The following is a 16,904-nucleotide window of genomic DNA, read 5'->3' as shown; positions in this document are numbered from 1 at the left end:
AAATTGAGAGAGATTTTCTGATAACGGTTCATTTTTGTACTTAGAATGAATAAAATCGTATGAAGACCTGCCCTAGACCCCATATAATTAACAAGCCTTATGTACCTGAAAGTATTACCCCGGTTTTAATCCTTGTAAGTTGGAAGATTATAAAATATTCGGTAATACCCGAACTTATTTTTCTTCTTTACTGTATGAGTTCTTCCGCGATATGCATATAGTTAAGTGTAGTGGCAAAAGTCATTCCTGAAGTAAATTCGAGGAATGGTGCCGCGTTGACAGTCTTTGACTGTATAAAATCCAGGTCAGTTTCGCTTCCTTAGAGCCGACTAGGTGGGATAGTAGCTATTTTCTGCTGGTAGCAATTTCACTCTTCAGCTTTTTACGCTCTCAACTTGTGCTCTCTTCTGCTAGTTTCCGCTTGGTTTATGAGTTAAGAAACAGTTTTTTATGCTTGCCTAAACCCTCTTCGATTCGCCAGTTTTGTGCATGCTGTATTTGAGCTTCGTGCCCTTGTACAACCAAAAAATGAGAACATCAATACAACAGACAGTTGAAACCAATAACACTTTGGTTGGTTTAATGCACCAGGATCAGATGCGGATAAAAATCCTGGCAAAGCCTGTCAACTAACTAGCACGCTAATTCAACAAATTTTGTCTAAGCTTAGCTCTTGATTGCAGTAAAGAGTTTAAAGGATATGCTAAAAAAACATATTTTGTTTGTTAAGCTTACTATCTTCCGTCTAGCAGCAAAACTTCGGCACCTTCAAAGACAAAGTTCAGTGAAACAGCAACAATGACATATTGGCTCTCACATTCTGCAGTTATTTAAGAGGAATTTTTGTTATAACCGAGCCAAGTTGCTTAATTATTAATTTAACCTTTACCTACTTCATTTACAAATCCCTGCCGCATATTCCACGATTTACTCCAACCTTAACGGCTTTCATTATCCCTTCTGTAGTTAGTGTGTTAACAGCTGTAAATAAGTTTCGCTATTCTTTTATTGTGTCTACGTGACGCTTAACGGTGATAAAAGCCAAAAGGGCCAATGAAAAACTTAGAACACGTATTCCTAATTATTTCAACCGACCAACAGACTAAATTGGCGTGAAGTCACCTGTCATTTGATTTATTAACTTTGTTGCTTGACTATGTAATCGATTGAGTTAGCGAAGAATGCACTAAGCGGACACGGGCAAACGAAAGCGAAGCTCTAGCCACCTGTATGTCGTAGCCACCACACCGAAGTGGACGCCAGTTTGTGTGGGACTTTGTGGCTGATCAAGGGAGTTTAAGAAAGTTGTAATCGTGCTAAACATATATAATTTGTGTGATAATCATTTTCGATGGCCATCGAAGCTTGTCCTCCCAATCTTATCGCATAAAAATGCATGTAATTGAATAAAGTTCGGCATTAAAGTCTTACACATAAAAAACTCAGCTACGCTTTTCGAACTTTTAATTACATTACTCGGACACATATTTGGTTTTTGCTTCTCTCCCTCGCTCTCGCTCAACCAAAGTTGTGAAGCGAAAAACTCGAAGACATTTTAATAATTGCGCATTCATCAAGCTGTCGGTCTTTATTTACTGTCCAGTTCAAAATTTACACTGTCTCGTCTTAACCACTCAAAGAATTGCGTGAATTTCAGGAAGTGCTAAAAGCAAAGCACCGAAGTCATTTCTTTAGATTGAATCTAAAATGGAAAATGCAATTTTTTTGCGCCGAAAGTCAACACAGACTTGTTGTAAGCGACGAGTCGAAATGTTGCTGAACTTTGTGGCTCTGAAATCTGCGACAAAAATTCCTCGGATTCTTTAAGATTCAGCTTTTCGACTGCTCTAAAGCATTGAAAGCGGCTATGCAGCGTTGCACTCAATGAATTTGCATTAAAAGTACCGTTATCAAGCGAAATAAAATGAAATAGAACAAAATGAAAGGAGTAAAAAGGAAAAAACAAAAATTTTGAAAGAGCAAAGAAGCAGCTCGGAAAAAATTGACACTTGAAACTGGGCACAGTTGTTAATGACACTTAATAACAACAACACTGGCAACAACAACCGTGCCCACGTCAAGCCTTTCATAGCCGTTGCGACCGTTTTCGTATTTTTTTCGCAGCTAAAGCTATCTAAGTTTCTGTGCGCGCTTAACTGTCATAACTCTTCTACGAGGTGCGCTCCACAGTAAACGGAGTTTTGCGAAGTAAAGGAAATTATTGTTTTGTGAGCTCGCTCAGCTCAGCTCAGCTGATCAGATAAATTGGCAGCTCTGCACGATCTCAGCAGTAGGGAAAGAACCTCAGAATGCCTCCTCTAACCAAAAAATATAGAGTCGAATGCTTGGATCTTTCAATGGAAAATTTGCTCCTTTTTTGAGCAACGTTACGCTGATATTGGACAAATAGAAAATAGATGTCTCCTTACAGCCGCCTCTGATTAGGGGATAGCTGTTGTGAGAAGCGTCTTTAAGTCAGCAATATACTCGGCCCTGCCCGATGAAAGAAAATAGTTTCAGGCGAAAACAATCTAATAAGCTTTTCGCACAGCCAAATTAATTTATTACTCGATAAATGATGAGCTGTTATACTTGTTCAGTTATTAATTTTTTACTTTTTCTAATGATTAAATTCATCATTTGATTGCTATTTTAGCAATGCACCCACCAACCAAATTTATAGCATAGACAGAAACCTTCAGAGTTAAACACAGCCTACAGTGTGGACAGAAACCTTCATAGTCAAACTCAACTCAATTTACAGTGTGGACAACAACCCGCAGAGTTGTAGTCCAGTTTCATATCCATTTGAATTCGATTAAGAATTAATGTAGTAAAATAACATTTTTATTTTGTATGGTAAACTGTCCGAATTTGCGCTTTAATTAAGTGAAGGCTGGTTAATTGACCAACTAATTACTTTACGAAAAGGCTATAAAATGGCTTTAGTCCCCTAGACTAGGACTTCAATTTCGCTCTACACTTTTCAGACGGTCTCACAAACACTCAGTGCTCTAAAAAATTCCAAGATACTGCTGGGTGCTATTGAGGAGATGTGATCCATATTAGGGATTATTATAAAACTTTAAGACCTTTAAAGCTGGGTTTACCGTTTGCTGTGCAGTCTAGAATCAGGTGCTCTGAAGTTTCCGACTCCATGTCGCCAAATCAGGTGTTTTCATAAGAGGCTAAACCCAAGTTGAGCAGGTGCGCGAGCCAGCTTAAAATGCTATTAAAATTAAATTTGTCTCTGGAGTTCAAATGGAACTTTTCAACCTTATGAGGTTACAACCCCAGTACCAGCTTTGCCTAGCGTTTGACTTTAGACGGCGTGACCATGGTCAAGCGCCCAATGCAATCATCCTAAAACGGTATAAAGGTACACGTTTTCCCCTTGGAATCTAAGTACATATATGCATAGAAGTTCGGATTACTTCGAAAGCAGAGCCGTAATACTCATGCATAGATCGCCGTCACCTTGATGGTAAGCACTTGAAAGCTAAACGAACAGTCTTGAGTTTAGGAATGTGGCTTTTAATGGAAACCAACTGTGTAGAAACTGAGTATACGAAGATAGAACACCAATGAGGTTTCTGTCTACAAAAAGTACATTGCTGACCTCAACGGTCACGGTAAAAGTTTTGCATTCAATACAATAAAGTCAGCCAAATATTGAAGAAAATGTAGATTGACTTGAAGAGAATGAAGGCTGGCTTGAATTTAATCAGTATTGAGTTTGTCAGTTGAAAAATTTCTTTATCGGGTTTCGAGTTCCAAAGATCTTTCAATTAGAAACTCTTGTTTAAATCCCAACCGATATTCAATGGAACATTTTTTTGTGAAGAAAATTAATTTTTTTTGGAGAAAATAATATTTTTTTTAATTAAAGAGGATGGAGTTTGTCAGTTGAAATTTTTCTATATAAAGTTACGAGTTCCAAAAATCTTTCAATTAGTAACTGATCTGTTTGAATCCGATTGAATTTTAGACAGAAAAAAATATTTTGAAACAATAGAAAATATTTTTTCCAATCTTATTAGGATGGAGTTCGGCAGTTGAAAAATTTCTGTATCGGGTTCTGAGTTTCAAAGATCTTTCAATTAGATACTCATCTGTTTAAATCCGATCCGATTTTCGATATTAAGGAATTGTTTTTGAAAAACGTGATATATTTTTTCAAGATTTAAACAGTTTGCCGGTTGCAAGGTCTCTATATCAGATTTCGAGTTCCAAAGATCTCGATCCAATCGTCGACAGGAAAAAATTAGTTTTGAGAAGTATTTTTTCCAAACTGTAGTAGGAAAAATTTCTATATTAGGTTTCGAATTCCGAACATCTTTAAATTAGTAACTGATCCGTATAATTTCGATTGAATTTTCGTTGGAAAAATTTGTTTTTGGAGCAAAGGATTGCTTTTTCTCTAATATCTTTTCAAACTCTAAGCATAATTTGAAGGCCCCTTAATCCTCAGCAAATTATGTCCACACAATATGGAGCGCACCTTGTTGCTGTTGTGTGAATAGTTTAGTATGAATCGAAGCTGTAGGAAGTGCAAAACACTCGAAGGCAAGTAACTAAGTCGGTTGACTGGCCGGTCGGTGGTGGTGCGCCCGCCTTGACAACTTCAAAGTACTCTGAAAAGTTTGGTTGCATTCTTGCTTGAGCAAAGGATTTGTATTTTTCTTTATTTTTTCCGTTTTCTGTTTTGAGTTTTTTGCATTTTTGTAGCAATGGCTCACTCACGCTGAAGGAGTTGCTAAGTTTTTTAATTCTTAAAAGCACCGTTTTTTGTATTTTTTGCTATTTCTTAAGTTTTCTAAGTGCAGTGGCAAAAGTCACTGAACGTTGGAATATCAATTTTTAATTTGTGGCAGGAAGTGTTGGTTGCGCTTTGGTTTTTTTTCTAGTTTTTAGATTATTTTCGTTCACTTTTTGCCATTACTCCTTTCCACAACTTAGTTTTCGTTAGCTTCAACGGTAATTAATATGCATTAAACTTTACTACAGTTCGACTTTAAATGGTGTCTATAGCGCGCTTGCATTTTACAAATTCAATTTTTGAGTTATGTCATTTATATACTTACGCTGAAGTTTTTAATATCCGTTTCCTCGGAGATCTGCTTTAACACACCCACATTGATTAGATTGTTACAATACTGTATTGTTAGATTATTCAAGTCTTGTTCATTGAGATTACTGCCCGATTGTTGCAGCGATGAAATCAGCCATTTCATTAGCATTTGACCTGTGGAGCAAAAGGAAGTTGAAATTCTGCTTTATAAAAATTCAAGTTATTCAATAAAAATTTCATTTTCTTTTAAAGCAAAATAAGTTTTGTCTCTCTGCTCTGCTTTCTGTCCGCTTTCACTCACTTATCTTGTAGGAACTATAGATCATGTGTAACATTTGTAAGAACGCCACCATACTGTGTAACGGTATATAGATTAGCTCAAAATAGACGCTCTCACACATTGAACTGTTACAAAATTGTTTGAATAGAGCCTTTTATTAATTTTTGTAAAGCTTTTAAAATAAAACGGGAAAAAATATTTTCAAATTGTGACAAAAAAAGAATCAAAAAACGAAATATAGTGGAATTTCTTTACCTTGGGAACAATATTTAAGTATATTTATGAAAAAGTTTTTGAATACAGAAATACACAACAAATTTAAAAAAAATAAATTTTTAAGTTAAGGTTTTAGGATAACAATGAATAAGGCAAGCTACTTGGGAATAATTTTAGACAGGAAGCTTTCATGGAAACCAAAGTTAGATGCTAAGGTGAAGAAAGCAGCTACTACACTTTGCACTTAAAAAAGAATGATGGGGTACTTGGCTAGCTCATTGGCTCTATACAGCAGTTGTAAGGCCGAATACATCGAAAAGGAAATACGCAGTAGAAATAAGGAAAACTTTCATAGATAAGCTATTATATGCATCAGTGGAGCTCCTAGAACGACGCTAAATCAGGTACTAAGTCATTTCACATTTACTGCCAAAGACTTGTTCTGTAAGCAACTAACAGCGAAATCAACTCTTAGACTTAGGCATTCTTTCCTATTAGTCACCTGTAATAAGAGGCATTCAATGAATAGTGCATTGATGTTTTTACCCAATACCACGGGTTTTCGAAATCCTACAAAATTTAACTTAAATTCGGTCCCCAATATTGCCTTTCTATCCAGAGAAGATTGAAAATGAGGTGAGGTGAACAGAGACGCAGGGATAGGCTTCTGTACGTATTGGTACAAACTAGATAAATGAGTTGAAGGTGGTGTCTTCTCAGCAAAATTATATTATATATCAGAATCGCTTTTCGTCTACCAGACACCCCAAGCGGAGATCAAAGGAATTAAACAAAGCCTTTTTGTTTTACAAGGAGTATGCTCACCACAAAGAACCAATTTTTATGCACTGAGTGTTTAAGATCACTAAAGTCTCTTAAGGTTTCATCACAGAAAGACTGCCATGACTTTTTGGTGGTTCTATCATCCAATTGCAAGATAAATCTGCAATGGATTCCAGGACATAGTGTTATACCAAATGAAGCTAGACAGAATACCACCCTACTACTTGCCTTTGACTACTTTTAGATATTTATTGGAAAAATATGTTAATATATAACTGAGTCTCGGTGAAGTCAATATTTCAACAAGCTGACAAACGTGTTATGAATGAAAACATCTTTTATACGAAAGCAATGCTTTCTATAAGAAAATAATGGCAACAATCGGTCGAGGGTTTCTTGACGAAGTTTCGGAAGTTGCACAGATAAAACCTTTTGTGCTGATGTACTTCATCAGAAGCATAAGGTGATGACAATAGATTGAAGGAATTTCAGTCCAGGTGGCATCACAATGGATCAACTGAAGGTACGTCGTCAGACAGCTATTTTATGCTCTGAAGGGTGATAAGTTGTAGATATAATGAGGTGGAAACGTCATAAAATTCCGAAGTAGTTTTGAATAGTAGAAGCGAAGATCTTTGGAACAGTCCGCGTGAGCAATGGGTATCGAAGAAAATGGAACGACGAATTGTATGAGCTCTACGGTGAGATGGTTATAGTTAAGCTCATGAAACTCAACGTGCTCCGATGCTCCAGCGAAAAGCTCCTTCGACTCGAGACCTATGGGTGGATGACAGAAGCAAGGCGCCCACGCAACCAATGAAAGGACAAAGTGCATAGCAACATGTCTGCACTTGGGATGTACAACTGGAGTGAACTCGCAGAGGATAGAGGCAACTGGAGAAGTTTCGTTTTCTCAGCCAAGACAAACCCAAGGTTGTAGTGCCAAAATAGAAGAAGAAGATAATTTTGATTTACCCTCTTATTTAAAACAAAGGAACGAAAGTTGGTAGAAGAGCCAAACAAACCTCTTTCGATAAAAAATGAAGTCGGAAAATCAAGTTCGAGGAAGACTGAAAATACTTTCCCGGAACATCTTTTGTTGGAAAATCGTTCAGATTTTATTGAGTTAAAATCTCATTCTGCCATACACAAGACGAATAATATGTATTAAGAATTAAAAAAAAAGTAAAATTAGTTTACAGTTGATGAAAAGTCAAAGGTAGTATGGGAAATCCGGTAATTGAAAGTAATAAAACGGCGCTAAACAATAAAGTAATGGTTGTGTTCAACTGATAGTTTGAAAAAAGAAGTCGTTCTTTATAACTTCCTTTAGGCAATCTTATCAGAGGACTAAAAGTTATATTTTGCTTGTGTATGATTGGGTATGGGTAATTATGAAAATTGGCTTGTCTGGCAATAACACGTACATATTGTATTAGAAGTGCATTTGGTTTTAGTACTCAATCGTCAGATAAGAGGTTTACAAGAAAAATAAATCAAGGTTGATATTTTTAGTAGAGATAACGTCTATAATCTAAGACCCTGGCCTTCACAATGCCACACAAATGTTAACCACTTTGATTTATCATCATTTGGCTGACAAATCTTCAAATCAAGTACATTCGATATTTTCAATAAGTTTTCTCAAATGTGAATAATTTGAAAATTCTGAGTTAATAACTACATATTATTGAAATTTTGTCTTAGAGAATCTAAGGCTAAAATCGTAGTGAAACAAAGGTGAGAAAATACACCGTTTAAGAAAATTAATCAAAAATTTCCATATTTTCAATTAAGAGGTTAACTCAGTTTCGCATTTTTTTTTTAATTTATTAACTTAAAACAAGGGACTACAATCTGTCTCTATTGACTTCTGATGATAGAACCTTAGTGTTGATAACGACAGCATTTAGCTCCATACTATATACCATACAAAGAAAGAAGAATGTGCTTGAAGGTAAATAAAATTACGTAGAAAGACAAATACATAAAGCAATACAGTAGAGGCCCGCTAATCCGGATCAATTAAAACCGGCCCCTATCCGGAATATAAGGAAATCCGGAATACCAAAGACATGTATTATGAAAAAATATTTATAAATTTTATTACGTATATAACAAATAATACACATGTTCCAAAAAAAAAACAAAAAAAAACTTAAACCAATAAAGCATAAAAGCGAATGTAGTGAATAATAAACATGTGATCCGGATTAGAGAATGTCGGTCCGGATTACAAGCGACATAATAGAAATTTTGAGGTTCTTAACCCTGTCCGGATTACAGTGGAATCCGGATTAGGCCATGTCCGGATTAGCGGGCCTCTACTGTAAAAGCTTTCGGAGAAAGAGACTTATTTTAGTAGAGTGCTGCCACCTATCAATAATTCTAAAACCGGAATTTCGAAGGGTAAAATGTTTTAGGAAGTCTTCCCAAAAATTTTACATCTTTAAAGTAGAGAAATTTCGGAAACATTTGCTTTGAGTAAATTTTTTTATAATAGAGTTGCTACCTTTAAAAATCTAGAACCGGAAGTATTGGAAAATGTTAGTTACCATAGAAAGCGTTTGCTAGAATTTGTAGCTCTTTAAAGTGGATAAATTGTAGAAAGATTTGATGCGATCAAAAGTTCTATTTAATAGAGTTGCCATATTTCACAAAATATAAATCTGAGAGTTTTAGAAAATAAAAAATGTCGTATACAGTAAGCATTTACAAAAGTCTGATATGCTTCGAGTAAAATTTATTTTTAAATAGGGTTGCCACATTTCAAAAAATGTAAACCTGCAAGTACTTCTATCTATTTCAAGTGGAGAAATGTTGGAAATATTTGCTAGTAGTAACATTTCTTTATAATAGAGTTGCTACCTTTCACAGAATTTATAAAAGTGGATTTATTGGCAAATGTAAGGTATCTTAGAAAGCGTTACACAAAATGCGATCCTCTTTTAAACAGAGAAATTTTGTAAGAATTTGCTTTGAGTAAAATTTTTTTTCTAGTAGAGTTGCCACCTTTAACAAATTTAAAACCGGAAGTATTAGAAACTAAAATTTAAAGTGCAGAAATTTTGGAAATACATATTTGCTATGAGCGCAAATTTTTTTCTAATAGAGTTGCCATCAGTTCCTTTAATAGAAGAAGTGGGGTATCTTAGCGAGCGTTCCCCAAAATTTGTTCTTTTTTTTAAATACAGAAGTTTTGGAAAGCTTTGTAATGAAAATAACGTTTTTCTATTAGAGTTGCCACCTTTAAAAAAGTAAATCTGTAGTTATTAGAAGATCTTAGATATCTTAGCAAGCGTTCCCCAAAATCGTTTTCTTTTTAATGAAGAGAAAATATGTAAGACATTTTTTTGATTACATTTTTTTGTAATAGAGTTGCCAGCTTTCAAAAAATGTAAACCTGCAGTTATAAGAAAATGTAAGGTATCTTAGCAAGAGTTCCCCAAAATCTTTTTCTCGTAGATGTAGAGAAAATTTGTAAGAATTTGTTTTAAAATTTTTTTCTAATGGAGTTGCCAGCTTTAAAAAAATTAAAGTTATTTTAAAATTAATTTAGGTATCTTAGAAAGCGTTCCATTAAATCTGTTCGTCTTTAAACAGAGAACTTTTGTAAGATTTTGCTTTAATAGAGTTGCCACATTTTATGAATTTAAGCCTGTGATTATTAGAAAGTGTAACGCGTTTTAGAAAGCGTTCCCCAAAAACGGTAGCTTTGTTTTTAAAAATTTTACAAAACAGAGTTGCCAACTGTCAAAAATATAATAATTTTCGAAAATCTCCAATTCGTTTCGAAAATCGCTTTAAAATTAAATAAATTTTAGAAAGTAGAGTTGCCATCACATCACATACATATCGAGTTTCGAAAATCGCCGTCAAATACTCTTTACAATGTTTCAGCTAAATTTACTCAAGTTAAACATTAATTGCCTCAGCTTTAACTGAGTTGTTTGAACACGGTATAATTATTCGTAATTATCGGTGCTTCGATTTCAGAAATAAATTTAAAACTCTGCTGAGTAACTAGGAAATGTGTTTGTATTTAATCGTTCAACACTTGTGAGAAAACCTAATGAACTAGTAAATAAGAATGAACGGCTGAGCTCCGATGACGTAGGACAATCGGATATATAACACTTGAAAATCATTGTTTTATTTACTTTTTTATTTATTTAAGAATCTTTGTGCGTGTAAGTTCATAAGTATACCGCAGTATGAGTCAATAACACTCCATTTATCGATTGATTATTATTGTTGATATAATTTGTTATTGTTGTCTTTTATATAACTTCTAATCTGGCGCTGCACAGTGAGTTGTCAAAGCTACACCATAAATTTTATTGAATCATTAATTTAATTTTTATTTGTTGTAAACTTACATTTTGCTGCGAATTCGGTGGATGAATAAGCCACTGGGTGCAATTGTGGCAACGCCAATTTATCAGACGCGCCCACGTTGCCATTGTTTGCGATGCAAGGTTGGACGTGGGCTGATAACTTAGGTGCTAATACGGTTAAAGAACGCAATGGGCGTTCAATATGCGCCGCCAAGTAAATATCACAATAGTAAAGAGTGAGAAAATTTTGAAATTTGTGTGCGGAGATCGAAAAATTATATTCCTCATGCGTACTTCGTATGACCTTGAAGTTTAATTTGTCAAAATTTTGTGTCTGTGTCAACTTTATAGTACTGCCGAAATCACCAGCTGACACTACAAGTGTTTTACTTGCTGAAACGACACTTTCCGCTAACTGCTTTAGTGTCTGGTTCCCTGTCGTCGCTTCGCCGCCGTGTAGTACTAGGCTTTGCTGCGTCGGCACATCGATTTTGTAATCTTGCGCATCAATGCTGACCAATTTGGCGAGTAAAGGACACCAACCGGCCGACAACTGCATTTTGCCACGATTTCTCGCTTGTATGGGAGGGCTCAGTGGCGCTATGCGCAGCTCCTGCTCCCAATCACAGTTTTTTAGTTGCATCACAGTTAAGGCGTTCGCTGGCTGGAGTTCCAAGCTCTCGGCATAGTCTATGTCATCGTAAGCAAACGTATCCGCGCTTTCCAGCTCATCGTAGAAACCTTGTAAATTCGGTGTTTTGAATATTTTCTGCACGATCTCATCACTTTTGTGATACTTTTCGCCATTTGTCAGAGACATTGTTTTATTTTCAAACACCTGTTTTCCTAATGCAATGTTTATTCTATTTGTTTGTTTAAATTTTTATATTTAATTTCAATTCTTTTCACATTTCCAGCAATTTATTTTTTATGAAATTGTTTCCGTTCGCGCTTACTTTTAACATTTGCATGCGTCAAACACTCGCGAAAAACTAACAATTTTGTTGACACACTCAACAATTGTGCAAGTCAAGTCAAGGTGTTTTCTAGCTGGCAAACACTTGAAAATGCGTCGAACGCTTATCAAATCACCGGCTTGTAGCTGATAACCGTTGACTGCTGCGCTGAGCGTAACACTGCCAGTCAGTCTGCGAGCAACTGATTTATTTTGGTAACTAATATTTGTTTTCACAAGAGTTGATGTCATTAGAGAGATAGAGCATTAAGTACTTTTGTGTGGCTACCCAGTTGGAAAGCGATAACTAATCTGACACCTCGATAATCGAAAAAAACTGTCAACATAACTTTGATTTATGATACACTTTGAAGAGTTTTTTTGGTCTTCGGCTCATCTTAGCCACGATATTCGTGCAATTGCTCGTCTGTTTCTCGGTCGTAAGCATAGATCCAAGACTCATCGCCCATAATAATACATTTTATGACATCCTGGTAGTCAGAACGCATTGTTTCAAAGGCGCGAAACGCTACTTAAAAAAAATTCTGATTTAGTAACTAATCGTGCTTTCACTTTTCATAGGTTCAAATGGTTTTCATTGATCCCTCCGATATTTCAACGATGCCAGTAAGATCTCTGACGGTTGATTGTCCATTCTCAAGCACCAGCTCTTTTACTTTCTTGACGTGCTGATTATCAATTCAGGTTGATGGCCGTTCTGGACGTGGTTTATTGCCAACGCGTTCTTGAGGCTCTTTGAATAATTTGTACCAATCAGAAACCCTTTGCCCGCGACAAATAATTATCACCGAAGGACTTTTCCATAATTCTGAATGTTTCGTCACTGGAAATTTGATTCCGCATACAAAATTTAATGGAATTGATAGATTGGAGACTAGATTAGAGCCCTCGAAATGGCCTAACTGGGACAATTTATTCTGGGAGTGAACAAATGCAATCGAATTCTATCTTCTAAGCTTTAGTAAACATGTATTTGAGTATATAAAATCTTGTTCTATTACATTATGATTCAAATTGGTAGATTCCAGTCTTTAGAATCCCCTACCTAACTTCTAATCTCAAAAATTTCCCTTTTCTTTTGCGTCAGTTCGATTCTTGTAAGGGCCCATTATTACTTCCTGAGTCATCACATTATTAAATCTCCCTAACACTTGTATGGAAATCAGCTTGAATTCGTCTTCACGTAGGTCTCCTCTTAACTTACTGACGTCCTATCGATTCGTTACAATTGCCTTTCCTACAGGGTATTTCTAAATATGACTATACTAAACAGAGTCTTGTGAGGCATACTAAGCGAGTGTTTAGCATTTGCTTTATCGCACTGATAATTTCTAAACACTCTTCGATCATTTGTTTGCACTGAGCGCAAAATTTAACGTGTGTGCATTAGCTCGATGACACTGCTGTGTGAAATAATTTACAGTTATTAGAAATATATAAATTTATTGTTTTGAAAATAAATGTTTAGCGTGGGCGTGGGAAAAATTGAGTTGTGAAAATTATTGAGTTGTTTTTATTTCTACACATTAACAAAGAGCTTTCTTTTATGAAGTTTCTGTTTTGTAACAACCGTTATACAATGTATTTTGACCTTGAGCTTTTCAAAGTTAGAATTTTTCCAACTTTTACTACAAGTCTGAAAACTTTCTTTACACATTTTAATTTTTAGTATTTTTCAAATATATTGAAGTTTTTTTCAATAACTAATCCCTTTTCAAGCCCGTTAGTACACCATGTATACTCTGTATACTGAGTTTGCTGATTTTGTGTGTTCAGACGGCGCTAAAATTAAGTTCTTTTCCGTATACTTATGCTCTGATTTAGCTAATTCTCTAATTATATATTCACCAGGCTAGTTCTCCTTTTACAAAAAAAAAGCTCTCGCTAGATGGCGCAACAGCAGAATTATTACCAAAAATCGATTTGCTATCGGTTTTGGTTTATATCAGAAATATTTACTGACACCGGTATTGATACAAGGTATGAAAAAAGTTTTTCCGCTGGGTGGCGCTAGATCCTCGATAATAGAATTAGTATTTTCGGTGTAATTATTTTAAATTATATAAAATCCATTGTTTATATTGTAAACTCATGAAGCTTTAAAGGTAATTTAAGCTTTCATCCTAAAATATTTGCTTTTCAAGTGTCAAGTTGGGAAATTCTAAACATTTTATTAAATTTCAGTTTTATCTCTGTCATATGAACTCTGAAATTTAGTATTTATATATTATAATTATATTAATTAATATATCCATAATAGATAACTCCATATCGTCAAAATCATGTATAAAAATAAATTTGTCGTTGTTGTTCACCGAGTGAGCCGAACGAATTTTTGGTATCCGAAAAGCCGTTTGGGATATTAACTGCTTTTATTAAATTTCCTTATCTACTTGTGGTTGGATTTTTTGGATATTAAAGCTTTGCGTTGCGAATGAAAACTGATCAATTTAAGTCTCTTATCTCTCTCTAGTCCAAATATTTGTTATGGTCGATGGATGAGAAAAGGAAACATGCATTGAGGAGGTTCCTATCTTGATTTTTACGATCTTTCACCAGAAGTCACAATAGCTTATCGAAACTGATACAAACTCTCTATCTCCGAAAGTATTTCCTGTGGAACAAGCTAGGCATAACAGAGGGAAACGTTTCTATAAAAGGAATAAATGTAAAAAATGGTTCTCATTTTGTGCTTTTAATATGGTGTCGACATACGAAATGAGGAAATACGAAGAAAAATATGCTAACAGACCGCTTACGCGGTTATAGGAGCTTGCAACAGCGCGCCAGTCGTTCTTCCTTTTCGCTGTTTTGCACCAATTGGAGGTTCCAACTGTGGCCAAGACCTTCTCCATTTGGTCCTTCCTCTTACTTTGCTTCCCCGGACGTGTACTGCGTCGAATACTCTCAGAGCTTGAGTGTATTCATCCATTCGGACGACATGACTTAGCCAGCGTGGCCGCTGTCTCTTAAGTCGCTAAGCTATGTCAATGGCGTCGTATATCTCGTACAGCTCATAGATCCGTCGACTGCGGTATTTGCCGTTGCCAGTGCGCAAAGGATCATAAATCGAAAACTCATAACGCTGTCTCAACATATCGTCCATATAAGTAGCTGGACGGTAATAATGAGTGACTTATAAGAGTTTGGTTTTTATTCGTCGAGAGAGGTCTTTACTTCTCAATGGTCTACTCAGTTCGAAGTAGCACCTGTTGACAAGAGTTATTCTGCATTGGACTTCGAGGCTGACGCATCGCATCGAATGGTTTAGTAGAGTTTTAGTATTGTCACACACCCGTATTAGTTTTGCGGGATTTCTAAGATTTGGCGCATGCTGGCATATCTGATCAGTCATAGATTCGCCAGGCCTAAAGTCACACTGGTAAGGTCCAATCAGCTTGTTGACTGTGGGCCGTAATTTTTAACACAAAACTCTCGATAGAAGTTTATATGCGCCCTTAAGGAGGCTTATTCCATGGTAGTTGGCGCAGTTTGTGGTCTCTCTTTTTGTGGATTGGACAGAGCACACTAAAATTCCAATCGTCCGGCACTTTTTTGTCCGACCACATTCTACAAAGAAACTGAGGCATTTCGTCGTATTTGAATAGCTCGGACGGCAATTCAGACGAGTAATTGCTATTCGAACTTCTTCATGGTCGGGCAATGGAACGTCCGCTCCATCGTCATCGAATGGGGAATCGGTTTCACCATCTCCTGGTTTTATGCTTTCACTGCCATTCAGCAGGATGGAGAAGTCTTCTCTCCATAATTTGCTTTGCTCTCTGTCGTGAGCTGCTTGAGCTATCTGTAAATAATCGTTTCTAGCCACTCCTAAGTGAACGGCGCTCTGAGAACTTTCCTCACTGGCGAGAACTTTTACACATGGCTGCCTCCTCCGGACGGAAAAGCCAAATTTGTGGATGATAGATATAATTTTTGGTGTAAACATAACGAAAACCTCAGTAAAATTTGTCGTTTTTGTTCGACTTTAACTCTAAGCTCTTCAAAGCTTCGAATTTTTGAGATTTCCCAGAGATTCCACTAAAATATTATCTATGAATAGCTATGAATACACCCTTAACACTTTCGTAATATTTTAATTTGTATATTGGTCCTTAAGTACTTGTAATAATTCAATAACTAAGCGAGCACAAGCAATCTTCACTACCTTCGTATCGTAACACCGCTAAATCCATCTATAAAATTTTCAATTCTCAAACCTAACAAAACACACTTTATTTTATCACCCACGTATGCCCTGTATGTCACTTGTTAAAGTAAGATTTACGACTTGCAACCAATTCGTTTTATATGTCATTTGCAGCGCCTCACCGCGACCTCATTACGCCTTCAAGTGCCTATTTCTCAACGCTACTAATTAAACAAACTTCATTTGCGCCATAATGATAATTTATAGCGCGTTCTTCGTGCCACCAACGTCTCACAAAATATCCCAAATTCCTCCCTTTCAAGCCTCCAGCACATTCCCTGAGCACCGAACTGATGAAAACGATAAGCCAATAGCGCATTTGAGATCGCGCGCACCTTACCTAATGAGATAAAATTTTTAATGCGTTACCGGTTAACGGTGTTGCAATGCAAAGCCATCTTCCCGGCTGCAGCCGCACATTGTCAGTGTCCTTCAGCTTGCCAGCAGCGCGCTTATACGGTTGCACCAACAAAGTTTAGATGATTATTGCCACCATCAGCGGTGTTTGCAAAATAAACGCATTCAAGTTGGCAGTCTTCACTGCACACACCCTCACTCCCTGCCTAGTCCACGCTAAACCCGAAGCGCCGCGCTCCTCTCGACCGTTTGTTGTGTGCTTTGACGGTATGGATTTTCGGTAAACAACGAAAATCTGATTTATACGCGACAGCAATAAAACTGACAACAGTAACAGCAGCAGGAAGACAGGCAGGCAGGAAGGCAGCTCGAGTGTTGCAAGGTTCCTTGCAATAACAACACTTGTCGCTGTAAGTATCCTGTGCGCCACAATACAAGTCATCGCAGATGGTTGGCGTGTGAGCTTTCGTTTCACGTCGTGATAAAACTGCTAAAATGCCAAAGGTGGCGGCTGGTGGGCGGTTCTCTGAATGTTGCTGTTTTTGTTATCTCTGGTGCTGAAAGCGGCAGGGTAAGGGAGGAGGGAGTGTCGCTGCACAGATGGTCGCTCCGTGTATTGCAATAATGAAATGCGTTGCCGCATCTGCATCTGTTTGCAATGTAAAATGTTGCAT

The 16,904-nt window shown here is 36.5% G+C and overlaps 1 protein-coding gene across 3 annotated transcripts in view; it reads right to left on the bottom strand.

Annotated features, from left to right (window-relative positions):
- Nucleotides 1–16,904, bottom strand: part of LOC120767376 (protein cappuccino) — a 73,582-nt gene that overhangs the window by 9,196 nt on the left and 47,482 nt on the right. For all 3 annotated transcript variants that reach the window (XM_040093355.1, XM_040093354.1, XM_040093356.1), the window contains one exon: nucleotides 5,085–5,245. In XM_040093355.1, coding sequence (XP_039949289.1) covers nucleotides 5,085–5,245 — 161 coding nt within the window. The remainder of the gene's footprint in view (nucleotides 1–5,084; nucleotides 5,246–16,904) is intronic.

This window comes from Bactrocera tryoni, chromosome 2 (genome assembly GCF_016617805.1).
Source record: "Bactrocera tryoni isolate S06 chromosome 2, CSIRO_BtryS06_freeze2, whole genome shotgun sequence".
Taxonomy (NCBI): Eukaryota; Metazoa; Arthropoda; class Insecta; order Diptera; family Tephritidae; genus Bactrocera; species Bactrocera tryoni.
Note: the sequence above shows the minus strand (reverse complement) of the source record. Positions and strands in the feature narration are given on the sequence as shown.